This window comes from Mastigoproctus giganteus, chromosome 5 (genome assembly GCF_048544385.1).
Source record: "Mastigoproctus giganteus isolate SK-2022 chromosome 5, ASM4854438v1, whole genome shotgun sequence".
Classification (NCBI taxonomy): Eukaryota; Metazoa; Arthropoda; class Arachnida; order Uropygi; family Thelyphonidae; genus Mastigoproctus; species Mastigoproctus giganteus.
This window is the reverse complement of record NC_143579.1, coordinates 233,323,681-233,350,401: the sequence shown is the minus strand read 5'-3', so window position 1 is coordinate 233,350,401 and position 26,721 is coordinate 233,323,681. Positions and strand designations below refer to the sequence as shown.

The 26,721-nt window shown below is 36.7% G+C and overlaps 1 protein-coding gene across 1 annotated transcript; it reads right to left on the bottom strand.

Moving 5' to 3' along the window:
* Positions 1 to 1,048: 1,048 nt before the first annotated feature.
* On the bottom strand, positions 1,049 to 26,424 carry LOC150086282 (uncharacterized). The gene is made up of 5 exons (XM_090373807.1): positions 26,330 to 26,424; positions 22,877 to 22,999; positions 19,473 to 19,662; positions 13,000 to 13,163; positions 1,049 to 1,153 (listed from the first exon to the last, which is right to left on the bottom strand). The coding sequence occupies exons 1-5, from the start codon at positions 26,402 to 26,404 to the stop codon at positions 1,049 to 1,051; spliced, it is 657 nt and encodes a 218-aa protein (XP_090229933.1). The 5' UTR covers positions 26,405 to 26,424.
* Between the last annotated feature and the right edge of the window lie 297 nt (positions 26,425 to 26,721).

Sequence of the window (26,721 nt, the reverse complement as noted above, 5' to 3'; positions counted from 1 at the left end):
AAAGTCTGCCACAAAGCCAAATGGTCATTATTATGAATCTCTTTATTAATATTTTTTGTTGGCATTAGAGTGACCTCTAGGTCTTTGTGTTTGTATTTTATTAACCTACTGAATGTTTGGTTGTCATAATGCACAAATAGGAACTAGTCAAATATGGACGAAAGCCGAGGTGGCAACTGGGATGAAAGTTCAAATGACAAATCACTTTATGCTTTCTTCCTCTAGACTTTAAACCGATATCTACAAGGATTTTGTAACATTATCAAAATTGGCCTCTAAACGGGTATTGGAATGTTTTCTGTAAAATTTTTACAACTTATTTCATTAAACTCGATAACTTTTTGCCTTTAAAACTTATGTGGAGTGCAATGTTGTTTAATTTCTTATTGGAACTGGTTATCAGTTTACTTTTCAAATTTCTGTTTTACATTTATATTTTAGTCAACATTTTGTTGACTTATTGTTCAATTTACCATGGGGTTTTTAATTTGAGTCCAAATTTTTGGTTTATTTTAAGGCTATTAAATTAAAATTGTGAATGAAAAACTAGAATTTACCTTCTCATTAACCCCATAAGTTTCTTCTCATAAATCAGTTGTCAATATTCCATTATACAGATAACTTGTAATATCCTAGCAATGGAAAATAAAAGCTAAAGGACAATCAAACACACAGCACTGAATTATCCTCATTTAGCATATTATTAGCTGGTTGTGCGGAATGCATAACAAGCATTTCTCACATCCATCCATTTTCCTTTTCGATTTTGGTTAAGCTAAAGAGAACTTATTTAAATACTTTGAATAGTCTACATATATTTAAAGCAAAGAACAATAGATGTATCCTGCATTAGCAGTCATTGTTTAGAAAATTCAACAATAACTACCTGATGAAGTGAGTGAATGTTATAAAAAAAAAAAAAAAAAAAAAACCACATTGTTCATATCTGATTTCACAATGTTGAGCATCATAAAATACAAAGAAATGCTTTTAGTGATTGTTTCCTCAGAGTTTAAAGGGGAAAAAAAATTGGTAAGCCTTTCAAAAGTCATTCTGACTTCACTTCTGAAAAGTTTCTTTGACTTAATCCAAACTTGCCAGGGTCTTCAAAATTGCATTGTGTACACATATCAGGACAATACTCCACTGCATCCTACAAGAATATAGTAATACAGGTATATTACAAAAAATCAAGACATTTGTTTATACATTTAGGCACTCTGGATCTGGAAACCCAAGGGCCAGTATCAGTTATGGAAGCCCATGCAGTGTATATATACGTGGCATTTTAATTAAAAGGCACTGATCTAGAGGTGGATTTCCCCAAGAATCTATTCTGATACCACTGTTTCCAATTTTCATAAACAACATTGATAAAGGCAAGATGCCAAAAATTTGCAGATGAAGACAGTAGTTAATGATCAGTACCAAGAAGTGCTCTTTCAGTACGACCTGGACAAGCTTCAAGGATATTCAGAAAAGTAGCAGCTATGTTTTGATGCGGCAAGGCCTTAACAGCAAGGCCTTTTGATGCAGCAAGGCCTTGGGAATAGAGACTAAAATAGGTTACACACTTCATGGAGTTGACTTTACAATCAGACGATGTTCTCCAAGCAGCATAGACAGGTGGCAAGGAAGGCCCATGATGTCCTATCAATGATTTATTGAACATTTTCTTACAAAGATAGGGAAGTCATAATTGTAATATATAAGGAAATTGTTAAGAACATGGAATACTGCATCCAAGTATGGAGACCATACCTAAAAAAAAAAAAAAAAACCACTAAGTTTCTTGAAGGGGGTTTAAAGACAGGAAACCACCATGCTTGCTGAGGTCTACAAAATGGCACTCATATGAGACAAAACTGAATAAGTGGGCTACAGTGGTTTAGCACCTTAGAAGAGAACCTGATTGAGGATCTATAAGCCCTAAGAAGGAATTCATTTTGCTATTCCCTCTAAGAGGGAATAGCAAAATGAATGAAGGCAAATTTACTGTTATAAATAATTCAAGAACTAGGGGCAGGTAGTTCTCTTTTACCTATAAAGTTGCTAATTGGTCCTTGAGGTTGTCACATATCTGGCATATCTGAGAGATTGTCACAGACATTCTCTCAGATATGCCAGGCAAGCTGTACTTGCTACCTGGGAGTCTAAAATGCTGATGGAACTGATATTCGGGTGACACTCAAGTAAAGTGGACCCAATTTCAGCAAAGTCTGGACGGTCTGTGACAGACAAACCTTCTGCTTGCACCTTCATGATGGTGGGACTGTTAGTAATCCTGGGTATAACCTCCATGCACAAGTACATGGTGGGTGACCACCCAGGTGTGAACCAACGTAAGCAGGGGTCAAGGTGTGGTGCCCACACTACATGGAGGAACGCCGCCCCTCTCTGTAACCAGGCAGTACTAGGTGGTAGATGACTCATCAACCGGTGAAATACCACCACTTTGCTTATTGGAGGCTTGAAGTGGTGGAACCCATGTTTAGTCTCTAGAGCTAAGTTCCGGTCAACCCTTCCATATCTCTTCCATCATGCAGTATGATTGATGACTTTTGAGGTTATGATGAACGTCGTGGCAAGATCCAATATTCCTTACATTTCGAGGGTACAGCTCTAAAACTGTGTTCGCAGGCCGGCCGCTAGTTAGTACACCGGACTGAACCTATTGGTAACTCTCTAGGAGGCTTCCAGATCAGCTAGTGTATAATCTTGCTACCTCTACTCTGCCAGATAGTGACTGGAGGGAGTCCGAGTAGTGTGTATGCGGGGAGCATTGTCGAGGACACGTTATGTCAAGGATCTGGGTATATTCTTTCCACGTGCACACCATATCCAAAAATTTCATTACTTCATACGGCATGTACCACCCACTTTTTCTTACTATTGAATACACCGAATTGTCAAACTAATAGAGCAAGCTTATCTGCGAAAAGATCTAAACTTCCCAAGCATTTCCTAATTCATTTCACAAATATATGTGGTCTCAATTCTAATCTCAACGATGTCCATTTCCACTTACAGTCTGCCAAACCCAATGTACTTTTTCTGAGAGAATCTCAGTTATCAGTTGATTCAACTACTGCTCATCTCAGATGCCCAAATTATTCGTTGTATGATTCCTTTCGCCTCAAAGGTGGTACTTGTGCATATGTCCGTTCTGATATTCCCTGTCAGAGACTTGGCAATTTGGAATCTCCTCTCTTTGATCTTCTCTGGCTTAAAATCTTTCTACCTCATTGTGTCAAATTCATCTGTTGTCTCTACCGTTCTCCCAACTCCACTAATCACTTGGAGCTCTTTGACTTCCTCTCTTTGCAACTTGACTTTCTCCAGTCCAAGTTTCCTAACAGTGAGGTAATTTTCCTTGGTGATTTTAATGTTCATAACTCCAGCTGGCTTCCGTTTTCTAGTCACACCAACCCAGCAGGTTGAGATGCTGAGGCTTTTGCAATTACTAATGACCTAGCACAGATTGTTCATTTACCTACAAGAATACAAGACAATCCTAATCATACAGCCAATACGCTTGATCTTTTTCTCACAAACAACCCTTCTAAGTACACGGTCGAAGTGAGAGGTCCTTTAGGCACTTCAGATCACAACTTGGTGATTGTCTCTTCTCCAATGGAACCTTTATCTCATGGCTATTCCCAACCTCGTGTTGTTTGGCATTACAAGAATGCAAAATGGGATGACCTGCGAGACTTCTTTTCTTCTTTTCCTTGGTTGGATTACTGTTTCAAAACTCCTGATGTCAACGTTTGCTCAGATCATGTCAGTGAAATTATTCTTGCAGGAATGGAATCCTTTATCCCACACTCCACTTTAAAATCTCGTCCTTTATCTAAAGCTTGGTTTTCCAATAAATGTGCTAGGGCTGTTCAAGAGAAGAATGTCGCATATCGTAATTGGCTTGTTTCTAATTCTTCAGTTTCATTTTCTGCCTACACCAAAGCTCGCAACAAATAAAGCAGTTATTAATCAGTCCAAACTAGAGTTTGAACAGGCTAAGAGTAGAAAACTTGCTTCTTGCCTAATGGTAGCCAAGTATTCTGGTCTCTTGCCAAAGCTATTGGCCGCAACTTTTGCCAATCTCTGCTCCAACCTCTGTCCAAACCAGATGATTCTGTTGTCACTTCAGCTAAGGATAAAGCTGACCTGCTAGCATCCCATTTTTCTTCCAGCTCATGTATTAATGATCTTGGTAAAACACCTCCCACCATTCCCAACACACTCCATTCAATGCCGCCTGTGGTCTTCCCTCAAAAAGATATCAGAAGGATTTTGATGAATCTTGATGCTAAGAAAGCTCCAGGTCCTGATGGTATTTCTCCACTTGTTCTCAAAACCTGTGCTCCTGAACTTACTCCTATTCTTTGCCGCCTTTTTTCCCTTTCTTATTCCCAAAGTGTTTTTCCTTCTGCTTGGAAACTTGCTCATATCCAGCCAGTTCCTAAAAAGGGTGACAAATCCCTCCCATCCAATTATCGTCCTATTGCAATTACTTCTACTCTTTCTAAAGTAATGGAGAAATCAATTAACCGCCAACTCTTAAACTACCTAGAATCCTTCCGTCTGATCAACGATCGCCAGTATGGATTCCGTCAGTGTCGATCCACTGGTGATATTCTGGCTTATGTTACCCATTTATGGACTAATTCAATGGAAAGGTTCGGTGAAACACAAGTAGTTGCTCTTGACATCTCAAAGGCTTTTGATCATGTTTGGCATAAAGGTCTTCTAAACAAGCTTCCATCTTATGGTTTGCCAACTGTTTTTAGTAATTGGTTGTCCAGTTTTCTCTCTGAGCGCTCACTGAGGGGGTGATGGTAGATGGCTCTGTCTTCTAACTTCTCCACTAATGCCGGTGTCCCCCAAGGTTCAGTTCTTTCCCCCACTCTTTTCCTCTTGTATATTAATGACCTTCTTCCGTTGACTGGAAATCCTATCCATAGTTTTGCCGATGATAGCATATTGCATTCCACTTTCCATTTTGAGAAACCTTGTCCTGCTCAATCAGCTTCAACTTCTCGAAAATCTGCTATGAATTCCTTAAATGCCGATCTTCAGGTAATTCTCCAGTGGGGCAAAGACAACTTAGTTGATTTCAACCCTTCTAAAACTCAGTCTTGTCTTATATCTCGCAAAAAGGATTCTTCTGCTCCTATGCTTATCTTTAGTGACACTCCGATTTCTAGGCAAAGTGATATATATCTCTTTTTGGGGATTACTCTGACTTCTAATCTCTCTTGGCACAAGCAAATTAGAAATATTGCTTCCTCTGCATCTAAAAAACTTGGTTTTCTCTTTCGCTCTCGGCGTTACTTTTCTTCCAAACAGCTGCTCACTCTGTATAAATCGCAAATCCGCTCTGCCATGGAATATTGTTCCCACATCTGGGGTGGTGCTCCCAAAACCTCTCTCAGGCTTCTTGATTCCATTCAGAAGAGGGCAGTTAGGTTAATTAATGATTCATCTCTAACAGTCTCTCCACTCGCTTTCTCATAGACTTACTGTTTCTGCTGCATGCCACTTCTACAGATACTTCCATGGGCACTGTTCTTCTGAATTGGCTTCTATAATTCCCGCTATCTCTCTTTCAAAACAGTCCGAACACGTGCCGCCACCAGCCAACATCCATTTACTGTCCAACTTCAAACCCACAGAACCAACTTTTCATCTTCCTCATTTATTCATTCAACTGCCATTTTCTGGAACAACCTTCCTTCATACGTATTTCCTGAAAATTACAATCTACAGAAGTTCAAGTCCAATGTCAACAAATATCTTCTTTCATCTTCTCAACCTCCAACCTAAGCACGGTACTAAGTACTATAGATTCTAATACCTCTCATGTTTGGGGTTCACATAAAAAATTTACTGGAATAAGTTAACAACTAGTTAAGCTGAATGCTTGGGGAAATTCAAAGGTCAGATACCTAGTTACCTATATGAGGAGGGAAACATAGGCTGTGTAGTTTCATTTTATAGCCAGTATAGCAAAAGCCTGTGGCTTCTTTGAACTGTATGGCTAATACTATCTATCTCATAGTGACAAATGGGCCTGGAGTACTGGGGTCCATAGTTTAACAAATAGATATTTATTGTATACCCAGTATAAATGAAATATAAGTACAATTTCAGTTCAGTAGCTTTCGGAACTCGTGTCCCTTTATCAACTGACAAATTTGAATACATTACAAGCAAAGTGTGGCACGTTACTCATTCGTCATTGTTGTAGCATGGACGTGTGCTGCCTTGCGCCAGTGATCATCCATCAATAAAACGGTTGTCTCCAGGATTGGATGTATACGCATGCCTTTCTGGCGATTTAATGCCTTAGGGTTGTTTATTATGTTTAGTGACTCTAGCCATAGGCGGTGGCGAAAGTGTCGCGCGTGGTCCACTATCTCAAAGTCGCGCTTGGGGTCAAGATCGTGGTTGGTAGCCCAAAAATGTTCTGCAAGCGCGGACTGGTCAGTTTCGGCAAGCCGGATTGCTCTGTCGTGTTCCGTGAGGCGATCCTGGAGACGTCTCGATGTCTCACCTACATAGCAACTGTTACAGGCCCTACAGGTGATACGGTACACTACATTGCTGCGTAAGACAGGTGTGACAGGGGTCTTCACACTGGAGACAAGTGAACGTAGGTTCCTACCTGGTAATTGCACACATTTGATGTTGTAACTTCTCAGGATCTTCGAGATACGTCCTGACACTCCTGGATAGTACGGAATGTAGGCGGATGATATGCCGACTTGCTTCGGAGGTCTTGGGTTGGAAGTAAGTTCTTGTGCCTGTAACAAGCATCTGTTTAGTACATGGGATGGATAACCGCATCTGGTTAGGTCCGCCTTCACACGGGAGATCTCGTTACGTCTAATTGTGTCGGTGCTGGAATGGCTCCAGGCCCTGGAGAACAGGGTGCGGGCAGTGCTATTGAGATGGCTTGGAGCGTGGCCGGACCCGTAGTTGGTGAATTGACCGCACCACATGGGTTTGCGGTATACTGAGGTCTCTAGATGTGGGCCTACGCGATGCACTAGCACGTCCAGAAACGGGAGCGAACCGTCCACCTCTGATTCTACGGTAAACTTGATGAAATTGGATAGAGAGTTGAGGTATTCTAGTAGTACCGTTTCAGAACCACGTGGTATTATGGTAAAAATATCGTCGACGTATCTACACCACGTTGTAATAGGTGTAGGTGGGTTCTGGTGTATCTGCTTCTCCAGATCTTCCATGGCGATGTTAGCTACTACGGAACTGACAGGGGCACCCATAGCAGTGCCATGTACTTGTTTGTAGAGTGAGTCTTCAAAGGTGAAGATGCTGCTAGAGAGGCATAGGTTGAGGGCGGTACAGATGTCATCAGTGGATAGTGACGTCCTGGATTGGAGGCTTAAGTCGCTCTCAAGGAGCCTTCTGGCGCAGTGCACGGCCTGTTGGACGGGAATCGAGGTGAATAAAGAAACCACGTCAAATGATGCCATGATAGAGTTATCAGGGATTGAAATGTCCCTAATGGTGTTAATGAATTCACTGCTGTTTTTAACGGTGTGAGATGTATTACCTATAAGAGGCGAGAGGAGGCTCGCGATGTGTTTGGACAGTTCATACGTTGGGGCACTGCAGCAAAACACTATAGGTCTGAGAGGAATACCCGGTTTATGGATCTTCTTTCGTCTTGAATCTAAGTAACAAACAACTGTCCAACGAGCAGCTGAGTGTTTTATCAAACGGTATGAAATTCGCCGTTATACCATCGAAACCTCCCATCACACAGCTCGCTATGGGTATAGAAGCCAGTATTACCAACCTTCCCGAAGAATCTGCCAACGAGATCCGATTCAAGACTGCCGCAGTCCTCCGCAACACTCGAAAAACGTGCTCAAACCTCAACCACCGCCAACGTGCCGCCCTGTCATCTATAAGAAAAGACAACTCCATCGTTGTACTTCCTGCGGATAAAGGGCGCCGGACTGTTGTGCTGGACCGATCAGCCTACCGAGAGAAAGCCTTGGCCCTATTACTCGATCCTAACGTATATGAACCTCTACCTGATCCTCCCGTTAAAGTCTTGAAACGTCTGGAAGCAAATGTTAATAAACTTGTCCACGCATGGCTTAAAGATAAGAAGATCCCGACCGCGACTCACCATCTTCTGCGTGCTACTGGCTGCCAACTACCGCAATTCTACGGATTACCAAAGATCCATAAACCGGGTATTCCTCTCAGACCTATAGTGTCTTGCTGCAGTGCCCCAACGTATGAACTGTCCAAACACATCGCGAGCCTCCTCTCGCCTCTTATAGGTAATACATCTCACACCTTTAAAAACAGCAGTGAATTCATTAACACAATTAGGGACATTTCAATCCCTGATAACTCTATCATGGCATCATTTGACGTGGTTTCTTTATTCACCTCGATTCCCGTCCAACAGGCCGTGCACTGCGCCAGAAGGCTCCTTGAGAGCGACTTAAGCCTCCAATCCAGGACGTCACTATCCACTGATGACATCTGTACCGCCCTCAACCTATGCCTCTCTAGCAGCATCTTCACCTTTGAAGACTCACTCTACAAACAAGTACATGGCACTGCTATGGGTGCCCCTGTCAGTTCCGTAGTAGCTAACATCGCCATGGAAGATCTGGAGAAGCAGATACACCAGAACCCACCTACACCTATTACAACGTGGTGTAGATACGTCGACGATATTTTTACCATAATACCACGTGGTTCTGAAACGGTACTACTAGAATACCTCAACTCTCTATCCAATTTCATCAAGTTTACCGTAGAATCAGAGGTGGACGGTTCGCTCCCGTTTCTGGACGTGCTAGTGCATCGCGTAGGCCCACATCTAGAGACCTCAGTATACCGCAAACCCATGTGGTGCGGTCAATTCACCAACTACGGGTCCGGCCACGCTCCAAGCCATCTCAATAGCACTGCCCGCACCCTGTTCTCCAGGGCCTGGAGCCATTCCAGCACCGACACAATTAGACATAACGAGATCTCCCGTGTGAAGGCGGACCTAACCAGATGCGGTTATCCATCCCATGTACTAAACAGATGCTTGTTACAGGCACAAGAACTTACTTCCAACCCAAGACCTCCGAAGCAAGTCGGCATATCATCCGCCTACATTCCGTACTATCCAGGAGTGTCAGGACGTATCTCGAAGATCCTGAGAAGTTACAACATCAAATGTGTGCAATTACCAGGTAGGAACCTACGTTCACTTGTCTCCAGTGTGAAGACCCCTGTCACACCTGTCTTACGCAGCAATGTAGTGTACCATATCACCTGTAGGGCCTGTAACAGTTGCTATGTAGGTGAGACATCGAGACGTCTCCAGGATCGCCTCACGGAACACGACAGAGCAATCCGGCTTGCCGAAACTGACCAGTCCGCGCTTGCAGAACATTTTTGGGCTACCAACCACGATCTTGACCCCAAGCGCGACTTTGAGATAGTGGACCACGCGCGACACTTTCGCCACCGCCTATGGCTAGCGTCACTAAACATAATAAACAACCCTAAGGCATTAAATCGCCAGAAAGGCATGCGTATACATCCAATCCTGGAGACAACCGTTTTATTGATGGATGATCACTGGCGCAAGGCAGCACACATCCGTGCTACAACAATGACGAATGAGTAACGTGCCACACTTTGCTTGTAATGTATTCAAATTTGTCAGTTGATAAAGGGACACGAGTTCCGAAAGCTACTGAACTGAAATTGTACTTATATTTCATTTATACTGGGTATACAATAAATATCTATTTGCTATCTATCTCACTTATCTTTAGGTTTAGACTATTTTGTTGTCTGGATCTTTATCATAAACCCCAGGACTTGGCACATCCAGGGTCTCTCTCTCTCTCTCTCTCTCTCTCTCTCTCTCTCTCTCTCTCTCTCTCTCAGAAATTTTTTGGCTGGTGCAGCATAAGCCTCAGGCTTGCTTGCACCATAGGGCAAATAATATTTTCCTCTTGCTTACAACCACTGTTTATTTTTCTTTTCTTCAAATAAAATTCATTTATGTTCATTTCAGAAATACCTTGAAGACATTTTTAGATTGATCTGAAGGAACTCCTCTCCCCCCAATCAAGTCAGGGAAAGCAGTTGATTAGACAAAATCTAAATTTAGAAATCACAAAATCTAAACAGTAATACTTAGTCAAATTTTAACATTGAATTCAAGAATTTCAAAATATGACAAAAAAAAAAAAAAAAACCATAACAAACAACTATAAGAGAAGCAGCCAGACTCCAGTGCCTTTTAATTGAAATACCTTATATAAACCTTTAATCAAATGTAAATGAAAAATAAAATTTTGATTCATATAATCCCAATTTACTAACTAAAGAAGTATGGGTACATGTTCATAAAAAATATTTATGAACAAACAATAATTGGCAAGACTAATCACAGTATAAAAAAAAAGTGGTAATGAAATAAATCAAATATAAACATCTGAAATAAAAAAAGCTGTCAATTCTATGTATTTAAATTAGCATATAACACACAAAATCTGAAAACCAGCCGCTCAAAACCTAGACATTTTTAATAATATTTGATCAACTGTTCTAGATTAGTACCAAATCAATTAACTTAAAATTAATTTGGTGCCAAATTGTTCAATTAGCACTATTTACTACCAGAAAGTAGCCAACATTTGACACAAGGAAGAGGATACCAAATTTCAGACTCAGACAGCCCAATGTTGCAGAGTACAGTAAACCCTCACTTTAACAGACTTCAGAAATAATGACCAGCATCCACTGAGCCACTCTGTATGGACGAAAAGAGTGGCTCAGCATCCACTGAGCCACTCTTTTCATCCATACAGGTCTCTGGTAACATAGCTGCCTCAGTCAGTATTTAGTAGTACAGTGAAATCTCCCTTAACCAACAACCTCTCTAAAAGGAACACCTTTTGTTGTGAACATTCAAGGCTTAGGTCCTGGCCTGAAATATTAGAAATTACATGTTAAACAAGTAATTTCCAATTCACTCTCAATGAGACACTAATACTTTAATAGGTGTCCTTTTTGTATTTTCACCTTTCCTGGACTCAAGAGTAATTGACACGTGTGTTTTTGTAGGTCAATGAGATTTGCAATGAAGGCAGGTGAAGGCCAAGATAATTACAGTAATATTAATTAGACTTGTAATGGCCATGCACTCTCAGAGAAGATGGCACAATGTTATTAATAGGCTCACCACTTTGCTAGTAAGAGCTTATTTGGACTGTTCAATGCACTTCTACTGGTGCACATCATTTAACTGAGAGAGAGAGTGTTGCCAAAATTAAAAAAAAAAAAAGAAAGAAAAACATGACTACTGTTGCCTGAAGGATTTCATTTATGGTACTATAAACGAAAGTAGGTATACAACTGTAACATCTCTTTCAAAAAAATAAATAAATTAATTAAATAACAGTACCAACAGCATAAGTAATTCTGACCATGTATATAAAGTGCTTAGCATCATAATACACAGCCATTTCTGAATAAACAGAAAATTTTTAAGGTGGCATCGTTTTAGGTTATATCTCATATTGTGAATACCTTCACAACGAGTTGCCATGATATTGCACTACTTCGAATAAGTAACGCTTCACCTAAGGAGAAGACTAGTGTTACTTATTCTCAGATAGGTACCACCACCCAGACAGCACTGTTTCAGGGCTATTTGGCCCTTCGTCAGTGAGTGGGTAGGTACCCAAGTGATGCAATGATGGCAAAAACAGTTATGAAGTATAACTCCACAATATGAGAGATGCCTGATGGTGTATGATGTATTTAGACTAAGGCGCATTTAGGGCTAGAGCCTCAAGCTGCGAACAAATTTAGACTATGTATATAAAGTGCTTAGCATCATAATAATTTTGTTCGCAGCTTGAGGCTCTAGCCCTAAATGCGCCTTAGTCTAAATACATCATATACTGATATATAGGCTTGTTTCCTTGCATCATTTGCTATTACTAATATCAACTCTTACAAAACTTCATGGAAGAGCAAATTATGAAAAGTTTAAATTTTCCACATCCCTGGCCTACAAAGACAACTCAACTTAACCTCTGCTGACCTTTGTTTGTGGGAATATCTGAAGCACTGCATTTACAGAGATCCTTCAATTCTTTCAAATCTGAAGGACACAATCCAGTCAAGAGATAATGAATGTTCCATCAATAATTTCGACGGCAGCTGTGGAGTACACAATATCCCATCTTGGTTGCTTCTTTGAAAATAGTGGATGGAGATTTGTTTGTCAATAAAGGTTGGTGAAGATTTACCTTTGTATTACTTTTCTAAACTAGTCACTTTGTGCACCCCCATTTGGTCAAATTTCAAAGTAAAACTTTTTATTGTTTAAAAAAAATCCCATATATACTGATTACATGGGAGGAAAAAAAAAAACCTGTTCTTTACTATTACATATAGTTTGAATTATTAATTTGTATAGTGGGAAAGGCCTTTATAACCACATCGTACAACACATATTTAAGATTCAATTTTTAAAAATAGTTCACAGCTTATTTTACTGTTCTTGAAGACAAAGTATGCAAATGTTTTAAATTTTTATCCACAGACTGAGAAAAAGTTTCCAAGAAGCCACATGAGCAGATAATCAGAAACTGTTTAATATATAATGCTGTTTCGGCCAGCCATGGTCAGTGGCTAGAGTGCATAGCCACATGAGAAGATTTTGAATTCAAGCCTGTACACACTGCCACAAAAAAAAAAAATGTCACATTGTGACTATGAAACTGAAAATTGGCTGCTCTTAATCATAATTCAATATGTATGCAGTTGCAATGAATTTATAAACTCCTCTGGCTTCAGCTGTGCAGAGAATAAAAATAAATTTAGTCATCATTTTTTGTTAGTCTTTGTTTCAACATCAGTAAATTCCATTAAGTTTTGAAAAACTAGTTATTTTTAAATAGAATACTTAAAAATTGTACCAACCTTTGTAAAAGATTTCTCAGATATGGTTATTTTTACTTCTTCATTTTGCTTTTGCAGTTTTTCTGCTTCCAATTGCCTTAGCTTGACTTTAAACCTTTCCATTTGTATAAGATTTTCTTTAAATTCTTCCATTTCAGCTATGATTGTTCTTAGGGCAAATAATACTGAAATCAAACACAAATAAAAAAAAAAAAAACAACAATTCATTATCTTGTACAAAATGAATTTATCATAAAATCAATATTTTATCATGTTTAGTAAATCTTAAAACAGATTGTAATCAAAGATAACAGAACAGAATGCAAAATGAAAATGAATATATTTAGAACAAAAAAATTTCCGTCCCTTAATTTCTATTGCAGCCAGAGTTGAATAAAAAGTCTTTTTTTGCTATCATGAAAGTGAGGTATTAAAAAGGAGAAAAAAAAAAAAAAAATTATATATACAGTCCATTCCGGGTATTCAGGACTAGTGCATTTTTGCCAGATTAAGCAGCTGTCCCAATTATCTAAAGTTTCACGTAAATAGTTAAAAATGCAATGTACCTCCCCTTTACAATTGGTTCACTGTACAATCAAATCACGTTACGACGAACTCAACATAGTAAAGTACCGTTCACGATACGATGTGCAGTAAGCACCAGTCAATTGTGATCACGTTTGTGAATTGAATTTTAATTCTATTAAACAGCAATTCTAATTAGCGAAAATAGGAGGAATATTATCCAGAGGCTATAAAAGCAAAGATATATTAAGCACAAATTTACCCTTTATTACCTTACCAATTAAAAAATTAAATGATACATGAAAATTGGAAGAATATATGTGATAATCGGAATAATTAATACATACTGTAATATGTACGTACGAACTAGTTGACATTTCTGTTCATTGACATTTGTGGGTGGGGGTTAAAATTTAAAACAGTAAAAAGATAAGCAATCAATAACAAAGAACACGGCACACACAAATTGCAAGTAACACAATTCGTGCAAGTGAGAATGGAGTAACGAGTTACAAAGCTTTAAAAATTGGAATGATAGAAGATCTGAAAATTAATTTTTTTATATGATGAAGATTTCATGGAAGTGTAAACATACTTCCCATAATAACCCACAGAATTCCAGCTCTCGGTATTATCGCAAATTCAGTAAGATCGAGTTTACGATAGATTTCACTAACAGAAAAGCCCAAAAAACAGGTGACTAATTGTTTTTATTGTTTTATGGTTGTGACCTCCAGAATTTCGACTGAACCACGTGGTACCGTCAGAGACAATTGTAGGGTAATCTCCAGTGCTGCAGTCTCCTGCCCCAATTAAAAACGGCATTCTGTCCCAATTAAGCGAAGTAAACCCCGACTATTTTCTCGATTGGTTTCTGTTTTTTAAGCTTTGCCCCAAATAAACAGCTGCCCTGATTAATCGATGGCCCAAATATAACTGGAATCCACTGTATATAAAAATTTTATTGTGCATGTGCACGCGTGTGCGCGCGCGCGCGCACACACACACACACACACACACACACACACACACACACACACACACACACACACACACACACACACACACACACACACACAGTATTTCATAAGATGGGCCACACTTTCAAGATCAATTTAGAACTTTAAAATAATGGAAAAAAAAGTTAAAAATATTATTCATGCATTTATTTAAATGAATAAATATGTTTTATGCCATTCAAGTGATAATGGAAGCTTATTCACACCAACAAATGGATGATATTGGGGACGGAGTATCCACACACTAGTCAAAGAATTTAACTCCAAGAAATAATAAGTTGTTGAAGAATTTTGCTGCTTCATGGTTGTTGTTTGTTTGTTATTTGGTTTTTAGGAGCATTAGCAACTAACGCCATATTGCTCCGGGATATGCGGTGGTCATTCCCTGACCTTTCCGCATCCTCCGTATTTGGTGGTGACGGGCTCAAACCCCAGTCTAATCAAGAAGCCTGTGCTACACACTGCTGCTGCTCCTTCCCACCTGGCTACGGAGGCGCCCGCTGCTTCATGGACCTAACTGTCATATTAAATCATACTCTAAGTAGTTTTATAGTTTAAAATTTCAAGAGCTTAAATTGGAAAATTGAAGAATCTAATAGATTTATGTTTATATTTTATGTCTAAAATAATTATTTTTAATTTTCATCAGAATTTGTTTTTTGAAAATAAAACGCGTAAAAAAAAACAACATTTTTTTAAATATTTTTTCTACTAAAAATAAAGTTATATACAATAAGTATTGTAATACATTAAGAAAGGATGAAATAGTAATCAACTGTACAACTGATTACTATTTCAAAACAGTTCAACTGTACTTTCCCTCTTATATATTCCATCCTATGTAACTGAGTCCAAGAACATCCTTAGTCCAAAATGAAGTAATCTCCTTCCTTGAGATTAAAACTCCTGCCCTTGCCAAAACTACAGGGTGGGCCAAAAGTAGGTATAACACTACTGATTGGGTCATGGTATTTTTCATTATTATTTCTTTTTAGTTTACAGGTAATAAGGATATTTTATTTTTCATTATGATTTTTTATTAGGTATTGAGAATGATGGCAGAGAGTCTGGGTGAAGAACAAAGAAAGTGGATTCTGAAGCAGATTGGAAGACTGAAAATGCCAAAAAGGTGCACAGAGCATGGCAAGAAGCATTTGACACTGCACCACCAACACATCTGACAATTTATCATATCAGAGATAAATTTGATGCAACGGGTTCAGTGGTTAATGCGACAGGGTGTCAGCAGGAGTGTATTAATGGCAGAATATAAATTGGATAATCGACATGTTTATGTTTTTATGTGCATTTAATAAAATCGCATTCTTAATTTCTATTTCTTATTTAGTCTCATTATTTCTGCATTAAATATATTAAAAATAAAACTTCTAGATAATGGAAAAATCAAAATAACAGCACCTTGAATCCCCAAAGTGCAGTTATTCTGAAAGTCTACTGCATCAAAATATCATTTTTCATTGACCACTTTGGAACATTATGGTCACCTGCTACTAATAGAACCTCTACCATCATATTTGTGATATTATTCAGGTTGCTGGTGATGACCAAACCAATCAAGAATATTCCTGCTCATTGTATGTTGATAAAAATAGCACGTGAATCAAGTTGATTCAAAACACTTGCCTCAGATTAAGTTTCCGTGATTTCCAAATAATCAGTCAATCATAAGCTAAAATCTCCCATAATGAGGCACAAACTTACTGGCCCAATCAAGTTGTATATAGAGCCTCTTATCATATGTATTGCTTTCCTGCAGTCTGCAGCACATTTTCATTCTCAACTTTACCACTATCTTGTATCACACAGATTCCATGTTCTCCTGGGACTGTTCTGAATTAGGTATGATCTTATCATATTCAGCCAGTTCTTGATCAGAAGTGAACTTGACGCCTTCATTCTGTTTCTTCCCACCCTTCCTGTTCCCTTTGTACATTCCAAAATTCAACTCATCTCCTATGACTATGTTCCCTTTTTCTTTTTTTTTTTTTTTTCTGAGAAATCAAAATTAGCTTTTAGCAGAACCATTAATGACAGACTGTACCTCACGCATCAACCTGTATAGCCAACATTATAACAAAGGAAAAAAAAACACAACAAACTGAGCTTTCAAATTTTTAGCTGATGAGTTAATCATGGATATAATTTGTTGGCTTGTACACATTAGAAATATTACCAGAAACAAGTTTTGTTAATACTTTCAGACTGGCGCCTCCGTAGCCAGGTGGGAAGGAGCAGCAGTGCGTAGCACATGTTTCTTGATTAGACCGGGGTTCGAGCCCGTCACCACCAAATACGGAGGATGCGGAAAGGTCAGGAAATGACCACCGCATATCCCGGAGCAATATGGCCTTAGTTGCTAATGCTCCTAAAAACCAAATAACAAACAAACAACTTTCAGACTGACCTATGTAGATCTATATTTTTTAAAGGTCATTTCAAGTACACTTCACGCAAGTCGGAGCAGTATGGCATGAAGAGCAAGATGCTGCAATGGATAAAGGGATGGTTGAGTCAGAGCCGGCAGAGAATGGTAATAAATGGACACTGCTCTATGTGGACTAATGCTATTAGTGGAGTCCCCCAAGGTTTGGAGCTGGGCCCTATTGTTTTGTGCATTTATCAATGAAGATATATCAGGCTTAATGTCCAAGTTTGCAGATGATACAAAGGTTGGCGGGGTTGTTAATAACAGTAAAGACAGTATTCAACTACAACAGAATCCAGAAAAGTTAGGCAGATGGGCTGAGAGGTGACAACTGAAGTTTAACATTGACAAATGCAAAGTACTGTAGTAACCCAAGAGATATGTACCAACTGTGTGGTACTACACATTCAGGGAGGTGGAAAATGAAAAAGACCTGGAGGGTAATTGTGCACTCAGATATGAAGTTCTCTGAGCAGTGTAGATGGGCTGCCAGAGCAGGTCATGGAGTTTTGTCAATGATATATAGGAATTTTGCTAGAAGAGACAAGGAGATGATTATCCCTTTGTATAAGGCAATGGTCAGGCCACACCTTGGGTACTGCGTACAGGTCTGGAGGCCTCATTTTAGGAAGGATGTAGAGTTGCTAGAATGAGTACAGAGAAGGGCAACAAGATTGGTGAGAGGAACAAAGGGGTGCACTTATGGAGAAAGACTTAAGTTCTGTAAATTGCAGCATCTGGAGACTAGGCGCCTGTAAGGTGATTTGATTGAGGTGTATAAAGCCTTGAATGGTTTGAGCATGCTCAATGCTGACGGGATACTTCTGCTTGCTCAGATTAAGAACTTGAGGTGGATAAATAGATTCAAATTGAGGAAAGACAGTTGTAGAATAGATGTGCGGAAGTTTCCCTTTAGCCAGCGGGTAGTTGATTTCTGGAACAGGCTTCCATCTGTTGTTGTGGAAGTTGATAGTTTTAATTTTAAGGCTGAACTAGATAAAACATTTGGAGTGACTGGATGGGTGAAATGGGAAGGGTTTTTTTTTTTTTTTTTTTTTTTTTTTTTTGACTAATGCTGTATAAGTTTGCATCATATGTCTCTGCTAATGCTAAGTCTGTTCACATATGGCCTGTTTTGAAAATTTTCCAGTATGTACTGCCATCTCTCATCTGTTTCCAATTAACATGGCTTTAATAAATGGCAGCATGAAAATCAGGAGGAAAACAAGACACTGGTCAGCTTGTTGTCTGATTTTGGCATAGAAAAGTCCAAATTCTTTGGAACTCTGATCCAGAAAATTTTAGAGGAATTAGAGATCCAACTGATGAAATTAAAAAATAATATTAAGATACATAAATGGACATAGAAGATATTGCTTCTAAAAAAAAAAAAAAAAAAAGAGCTTCTAAAAAAATGTTTTTTGTGAATTTTTTTTTAAATTCTGATTTCAAATTTTACTTTAATGATAGACAATCACAACAAAATATCAGAACTTAATATTTAAAAGCACTTATGACAAATGTTTTGTTTTAAAAACTTTGAAAGAACCTCACTCTACAGAGCCCACTCCTATTAAAAACTCATTAAAGGAAGACCATACACATTTGAGAAACTTACTCATGAAAGGATTAATGCCTTAGTTACAGTCAAATGTAATATTTGCAAACAAAATGAGAACTTCATTGAAAAGCAGTGTCACATTGAGTTAGGGCAAGTTGTAGTTTGCATCCACAATCTTGAGACATGGGAGGAATTTTTTTTATGATAAGAACCTTATTATTAACTCTAGGCTTGAGGGGCTCTGCAAGGCTTTCAGGGGCATTTTTATCAGCATGACCAACCCCAGTTGGCAGAAGGAATTTAATCTGCAGGGATAGGATAACAATATATCTGAACAGAAAAGGTGCAAGAATCCTTTCTAATGTTATTGAAAAAGCTTTAAAGATTCAGGAATAGTGTTAATGGGAAAAGAACAGAATGTTATAAAGATACAACTGGTTAGTGGCATGCATCAAGGTCATGTCTATACTCTTCCTTAAGGATTCAAAATGAGCAGTTTCCAGAGTCAAAAGGTGAACTGTGCACTCAAAAGACTATATATAATCATTCATCAGTTAAACATATGAAAAGACATGACAGAAGCAATGTACATCAGGCTGGTGACTTATTTATATAATTTGTTTTGCAGTCTCAATTTGCAAAAGAAATTAATGATCAATCTAAAAGCCAAACAATATAGAGTGATTTAAATAAAGACAATTAAGATGGTACTCTGAAAATTTTTAGAACTGCCTACTACCTTCACAAAATATCTGCAAGAATTTTAGCCACACTGTAGCATTGACTCATTGCAACTATATTCTTCATTTTTCATCTTTATAATGATAAAATGTAAAGATGAAAAATGAAGCATATTCCTATTTAACCATATTTATCAATTTTGTAACAAATTTCTGTTTACCAGCATGTCTATATTAGTATATCTGATAAAATAGCATCTCACCTTTATCTCTGCCATAATCCTGAAGGACTTTTTTGGTTTTCCCACATTCCTGAATACCTTTTACTTGTTTTCTATTAGCTAGAAATTCTTCTTCTTGTCGTTTGGCAAAATAATGATAAAACTTGGAGCTCACTGGCAAACCTTTTAATAATACTTGTTGATCTTCTATTGAAGGTTTTCTTAAAAGCAGCTGAAATTATACCAGCAGGTTACAACCAATCTAAAATGTAAATAGGTAATATGGGAGTCTACACAAAAGAGACAGCACTTTACTTTTGATTGAAGTCGATACAAAATTAATTAAAACAGATATTTTAAAAAAATAAAGATTTATTTTGATGGCTCAGGCTTTCTGTTTTTTTTTTTTCAAAATAACAAAAGAACTATTTTAGAAAAATCTATTCCCAAATAGTTTTTTCTAAAACTATTCAGGAATGAATATCTTTCCTGTAAAGAAAGAAGTTATTTGGGTGAAGTAGCAAACTGTTCATTAATGTTACTCATACAAAACATTTTAATAGAACTGGAGTTTGTTCTTCATATTCATATTGTACTCTGATACAATTCACTATATTCAACCCAGCCTGTGAATACAACTTGAAGAAGTTGTATTCACAGGCTGGGTTGAATATTGTGCAAGCTAAAACATCCAGAATAACTTGTGAGTAAAACCCTACTTCCAATGCCTCAGATCAACTAACTACAACTTGAACTGAAGAAGACTAGAAATTCCTCACTTCGTTTTTTTGTTTTACTTTGTACTTTGTTTTACAACAGCATATAAAATGGGAGGGGTTCCAAGCTTAGTAAACCTGAGACCCATGAAACTTTTTCTTTTTTTGCACCGAGTTAATCCATTCAAGGGAAGGAAAACAAAAAAAAAAAGAATGTGTGTGCACACGTGAATACATATACTGTGGGGATGTTCACTAACAAAAATATCTGAAAAGCAGCATTAGATCTTTGAATCTTGTTGAATGCTGTCTTATCATTAAATATCATATTAATGTCATTGTAAATGTATGTGAGAGAGAGAGAGAGAGAGAGAGATCATAACTGTCATAAGCGAGAATTGAAGTAAAGTTCCCAACCCCCTAAGGTAAACCATTGTACTAAGGGAAAACTAGACAAACTCCTATAAACCACGTATGAATTTATATAAACTTTAATTTCTTAAGAGAAAGATATATATATATATATATATATATATATATATATATATAAATAATCGTCCTAGATGGCATTAATTGGTTATGTGACTACTTAATATTTATTATAATATTTATAATAACATTTAATATTTGCTTTGTTATACTTGGATATATATATATATATATATATGGGAAATAATTCTAATAACACTGCACCAGAGTTCTCAGACTTTGCAATACTGTGACCCCCCCCCCCCCCCACAAATGAATTTATATAACCCTCTGCCCCCTAAAATTAAGATTAATGATTTCATTTGGGTTAGAGGTAGGCAAGGAATATACCACTTACTTTTAATAATTAAATTTTAATCTATAATCAAATAAAACACTGGCAAAATCTTAAAACTTTATAAAATGAAACTACTGCATTGGAAATAAACAATTGCATTTAAAACCCAAAAGAAATTTAAATTTATACATCCTACAAAAAGCTGCCTTATTATTACTGAAAGTGCATGCCAATTAATAAATGAAAATTTAAAATAATACTTAACAATAATAAAACCTATACAAACATTAAATAGTAATATAAAATAAAAGATCACGTTATCTCACAATATACAAATTATTTTGTAATAATACGCAAAACATAATATTGATTAAAAAATATCCTTTAAAAAAAGGACAGTTCTCAGAAAAATATCACGCTAATACCATTAAATTATAAAATAACCTTATGAATGTGCAGACACACTATAATCAATTGATTTCTATCCAGTGCAGATCTATAGCCATTCCTTCAGTATGGTATTTGCAAAATTAGGCACTTAATACGACTAAAATAGAAAGATATTAATAAAAAATCGTTTATATAAAATTTTTTATACTTGGAAAATTACTGCCCCATATTTTCCCCCTACAGATCCTACCTTGCAATTTATGGACATCTTCAGGAACATAACTCCCCTGCCCACAAACTGCAAGGTCCTAGAGCAGGTCAAAGTAAAGCAGAAAACTGCACTACACAATTTTTCATCAGTTATCAGCACACCTCTATCCAAGCTTCCATCTTATGGTTTGCCAACTGTTTTTAGTAATTGATTATCCAGTTTTCTCTCTGATCGCTCACTGAGGGTGATGGTAGATGGCTCTCTGTCTTCTAACTTCTCCACTAATGCCGGTGTCCCCCAAGGTTCAGTTCTTTCCCCCACTCTTTTCCTCTTGTATATCAATGACCTTCTTCCATTGACTGGAAATCCTATCCATAGTTTTGCCGATGATAGCACATTGCATTCAACTTTCCATTTTGAGAAACCTTGTCCAGCTCAATCAGCTTCAAGTTCTCGAAAATCTGCTGCCAATTCCTTAAATGCCGATCTTCAGGTAATTCTCCAGTGGGGCAAAGACAACTTAGTTGATTTCAACCCTTCTAAAACTCAGTCTTGTCTTATATCTCGCAAAAAGGATTCTTCTGCTCCTATGCTTATCTTTAGTGACACTCCGATTTCTAGGCAAAATGATATATCTCTTTTGGGGATTACCCTGACTTCTAATCTCTCTTGGCACAAGCACATTACAAATATTGCTTCCTCTGCATCTAAAAAACTTGGTTTTCTCTTTCGCTCTCGGCGTTACTTTTCTTCCAAACAGCTGCTCACTCTGTATAAATCACAAATCCGCCCTGCCATGGAATATTGTTCCCACATCTGGGGTGGTGCCCCCAAAACCTCTCTCAGGCTTCTTGATTCCATTCAGAAGAGGGCAGTTAGGTTAACTAATGATACATCTCTAACAGAGTCTCTCCACTCGCTTTCTCATAGACACACTGTTTCTGCTGCATGCCTCTTCTACAGATACTTCCATGGGCACTGTTCTTCTGAATTGGCTTCTATAATTCATGCTCTCTCTTTCAAAACAGTCCGAACACGTGCCGCCACCAGCCAACATCCATTTACTGTCCAACTTCAAACCCACAGAACCAACTTTTCATCTTCCTCATTTATTCATTCAACTGCCGTTTTCTGGAACAACCTTCCTTCATACGTATTTCCTGAAAATTACAATCTACAGAAGTTCAAGTCGAATGTCAACAAATATCTTCTTTTGTCTTCTCAACACCCAACCCAAGCACGGTACTAAGTACTATAGGTTCTAATACCTCTCGTGTTTGGGGTTCACATAAAAAAAAAAAAAAAAAAACCAAAAAATTAAAACATTTCATGCATTAATATTTGAAAATTAGTAATTAAATACCTTTAGTAATGTAAAAGAAAAGAAGATTATAATTCCTACAGTGTAGATTGGCATCACAATATTCAATGCTCCACCACCTTTTGGCTGAGGTCTTGCCATTTCCCTTGATGGATGCATAAAAATCTAAAATAAATGAATTTTAGTGAGAACTTTTATTATATAAATTACTACAGATAAACAGGCCGATGTTACAATGATTACAGACTTTCATGTTTAAAGTATAAAACATATTTTAAAGCACATTATAATTCCTAATCCACCTAAAATTTGGGAGAATTGTAAAAAATTGATTGGTAAGTGCTTTGGTAGGGAAAAAAAAAAAAAAAAAAAAAATTCTTCACTAATATTCAAAATAAAATAATGAGCAAAATAAATATTATAATATTTCATTACACAACCAATTTAAATATAAAAAATATAATTAAATAACAAACATGAGTCACGGATGCTGTGGTTGCTTCTTCCCAATTTTCAGTGGATGCATGAAGAGTTATGAAATATCTCATATTGAACTATGTGTACATACATACATCAGTTGTGCAATTAAACTTATTTCTTTTTCATTTGCAAAGAAAATAATGGTGTGTTAAATTTAAATTGGTCTTTGTCAACAGACTACATATGATCACTAAGCACACCAGCAGAATTTTTATAAGAGGGCAGCACATTGTGCTTTATTTCTGAGGATTGTTCAAAAATGGCACAATTTTTCGTTAAACAGGTTTCTACCTATTTACAAGTATATAAAACTAAAGAGGGACCAACCAGACATTTAGCCAAGAACCTAATCAAGCTTTGAAAAGTTTGAGTAAACTAAATAATATGGATATCTTTTTTATTTTGTAGTCTGCTTGAGGATGGAAATTACAGGACAGATATAAGAAATTTCTTTTAGCCAATGGGTTATTAACTATTAGAACTTTTTTTTTTTTACCTAATCTTTTAGACAATTTAAATGAGAGCTTATGTAAGCTTAAGGAAAAGTTGGGCAAATACATGAATAAATTCAGATGACAGAATTTTGCATTCTATGACAGACAGCACGTAATAGGGTGGATTGTATTATAACAAGAAAAACTATTAAAAAGTAGGCCTACTCTAGCTTGTTGCAGTTTATCAATATAATTGTGGAGGCAAAACAAATGTAAGGAAATATTGCATAAAGAAGTGGCCAAGTGAACAAATATTTCTACAGTTATACTTAAAATTCAAATACTGTTGAACTCATGTAGTTGGATAAGAATATGGAGAAGTGTGCAAAAAAAAAAATCCATTAATGTAAACTGAAATACAAAAAAACTTAAACTTCAGCTTTCTTTGATATTTATTTTAAGTTCTGAAAAGGGCCAATTCTGAGCTGTTTTATGTAACAGATAATCTGGAAGAAGCTACAATGCAGTTTCAACATGCATAACACCTCTCAATGCATTAATCTCTACAGCAATTATTTTGCATAAAGCATGGGACTATGCTTAACATTCACTATTGAACAGGTCATAATCACAATATGAAATACAATTAAAACTATGCCAATCATCGATTTGGACAGTTCACAAAACAGGGTGCAAAGGCACTGACCAATTCAATAATTAATCTCTACATAATAAATTGACACAGTGTATTTTGGAATAAAGTAACAAAATTCCAAAAGTGACAAGGGGACAAAAATGTGTGGTGAACATATCTTTAAAGACATGCCATTAAGGAGTTGAACATTTTGACTGGCAAATGAATACTGCAAGACATACGATGCCTTATCCAGGATGCAGTGAGAAGAGCCGGACAACATCTGGTGTTAACAAGCATGTTTAGCTTAGTTTTACATCATGTAGAATATATTTATATTGTTAGCCAGCACCCTAAACCTGTTTTTAGCCCAACAGTGTTCTCATATTTGGCTTCAATAAATAATTTTTCTTCATTTAACAGCACTTTTTTTTATTTAAAATATCATCCCACAAACTCATGTCATGTTTAGGAACATTCACTGAACCTTTTTGTTCCCTTTTAGCATCTTCCTTTCTCCTTGTCATTCCCATAATCAGATGCTGGACTATTGGAATTTTACTGTGCGCATGCACACACGCACAAAAGGAAATTTGTTTGGAAGGCAAATGGACTATCTGTTGCTACTGATGTGTTAAATTAGTGATTTGCTAAAAATTAAGATGGATAGAAAACTCAAGAGTTTCATTACTCCTCTAGTTCTTATATGAAGCATTAGGCTGATAAAGTGTATTTCATTTGCTATGTTTATGAATAACATCAATAGAGCAACTTTCATCTATTTATATCAGGGGAAAAATAATAAATGCTTAAATACTGCCCATTCGTGACAGCATTGTGTGTTAATAAGTTCAATCTTCATAAGCTGGGTATTTGCAACTCAGGAAGCATCCCTATAATTTATCATCTGTTTTACCTTATTTTATTGCTTCAATACATCACTAAAAACATTATTATAATCAATTCAGCATATGGAATAAAAGTTAATCAAAAGACCAATTAATATATTTTGAGTTTGGCACTGACAAACATACTACTTTGAGAAGCTACAGCAAATTCACCAAAAGGTACATACTTTTTTTTTTTTTTAAATTGCCAAAAGGTTGTTTCATTCTTAATTTTGTCTGTGTACTTTTAAAGTTATATTTTTAAATAATTATTTATTTTTTTGGATAAAATAAGAAGTTTCTTGAAAACTGTTGGTGTTTTTAGATAGCATTAGCATGGGCACATGATGCAAGAAAGAAAGCTTATATAGCATCAGCCAAAAAAAAAAAAATATCTGATAATGCAGCTATATATATATATCTGCATTTTATTTTATTTTATTAATAGACACAATGGAAAAAAATAATCTTAAAAAGCAATAAGTTACTCTTGAGTAAATATAATGGCTATCAACTGAAAGGAAAGCATGTGGTCCTAATGATCTAAAGATGAGATGGTCAACAATGAGTTAAGATGGCAGAGTTGTCAGAACTAGTATTTTAAAATTCTGCTTTAAGAAAATTTATCTAATGCAGAGGTTCCCAAACAAGATTTTATACCTTGCACCCCTAAAAATATTTCTTAAAATTCATGCCTTTATCTTCCACAACAAGCACAAATAAATAGATTTAACAAAATTTACACTGAGTATACATACCTTTATAAATTAAAGTGTACTTCAATGCATTTAATTTCAAAGAATGAGACACACACTCTGAATGAAAGAAAAAGAATGGATATTTCATTCTGAAAGAGTGAAATAACACATTCTGCATTTTTTTTTTTTTTTTTTTTATGAAAAAGACTTGGGAACCTCTGATCTAATGTGCAGAGCATATGAAAGCTTCCCTATCATGTAGTCTTTCTATGACTCTTTTCAAGAAGATAATCTGAAAATGCAGGCATTCAAATATTATTAAATTACATAGCATTTCCATTTCAAAATGCAAGTTAACTTACTCTGTTTTCTTCTTTACGAAGACTTTCAATTGGTCTTGCTTCTCCCATGGCTTCTTTCATCCTTGGATGTAACATATTATACTTATTCACAGAACTGGAACCTTCAGATTATTGTAAAAATACACACATAAAGATTAATGGAGAATTTCCAAATATTAAAGCAGAAATGAAAAAAAAAAAGAAGTTTAATTTATATAAATTTACTAATTGTAAGTTTAAGGACTCCTTATGTGCTGTGTTATAATGACTACATACAGGGTGTCTCAAAAATATTGGTACAAGCGTTTAGGGGAGGTAGGTAACATCTAAAAGAATGTGAATCGCATAGGAACCCATAACCGGAAACGTCACCGTAAGTCGGTACACAGTGCTGTTCATCAGTTCGCGAGAGG

What these genes read in the sequence shown, in the direction of transcription:
- LOC150086282 (XM_090373807.1), bottom strand. Translation starts at nt 26,404, where the DNA reads ATGTTACATCCAAGGATGAAAGAAGCCATGGGAGAAGCAAGACCAATT. An exon ending in GGATTATGGCAGAGATAAAG is followed by an intron (nt 13,164 to 19,472) that starts GTGAGATGCTAT and finishes GTTTGATTTCAG; the next exon opens with TATTATTTGCCCTAAGAACA. An exon ending in CTGAGAAATCTTTTACAAAG is followed by an intron (nt 1,154 to 12,999) that starts GTTGGTACAATT and finishes ATATTCTTGTAG; the next exon opens with GATGCAGTGGAGTATTGTCC.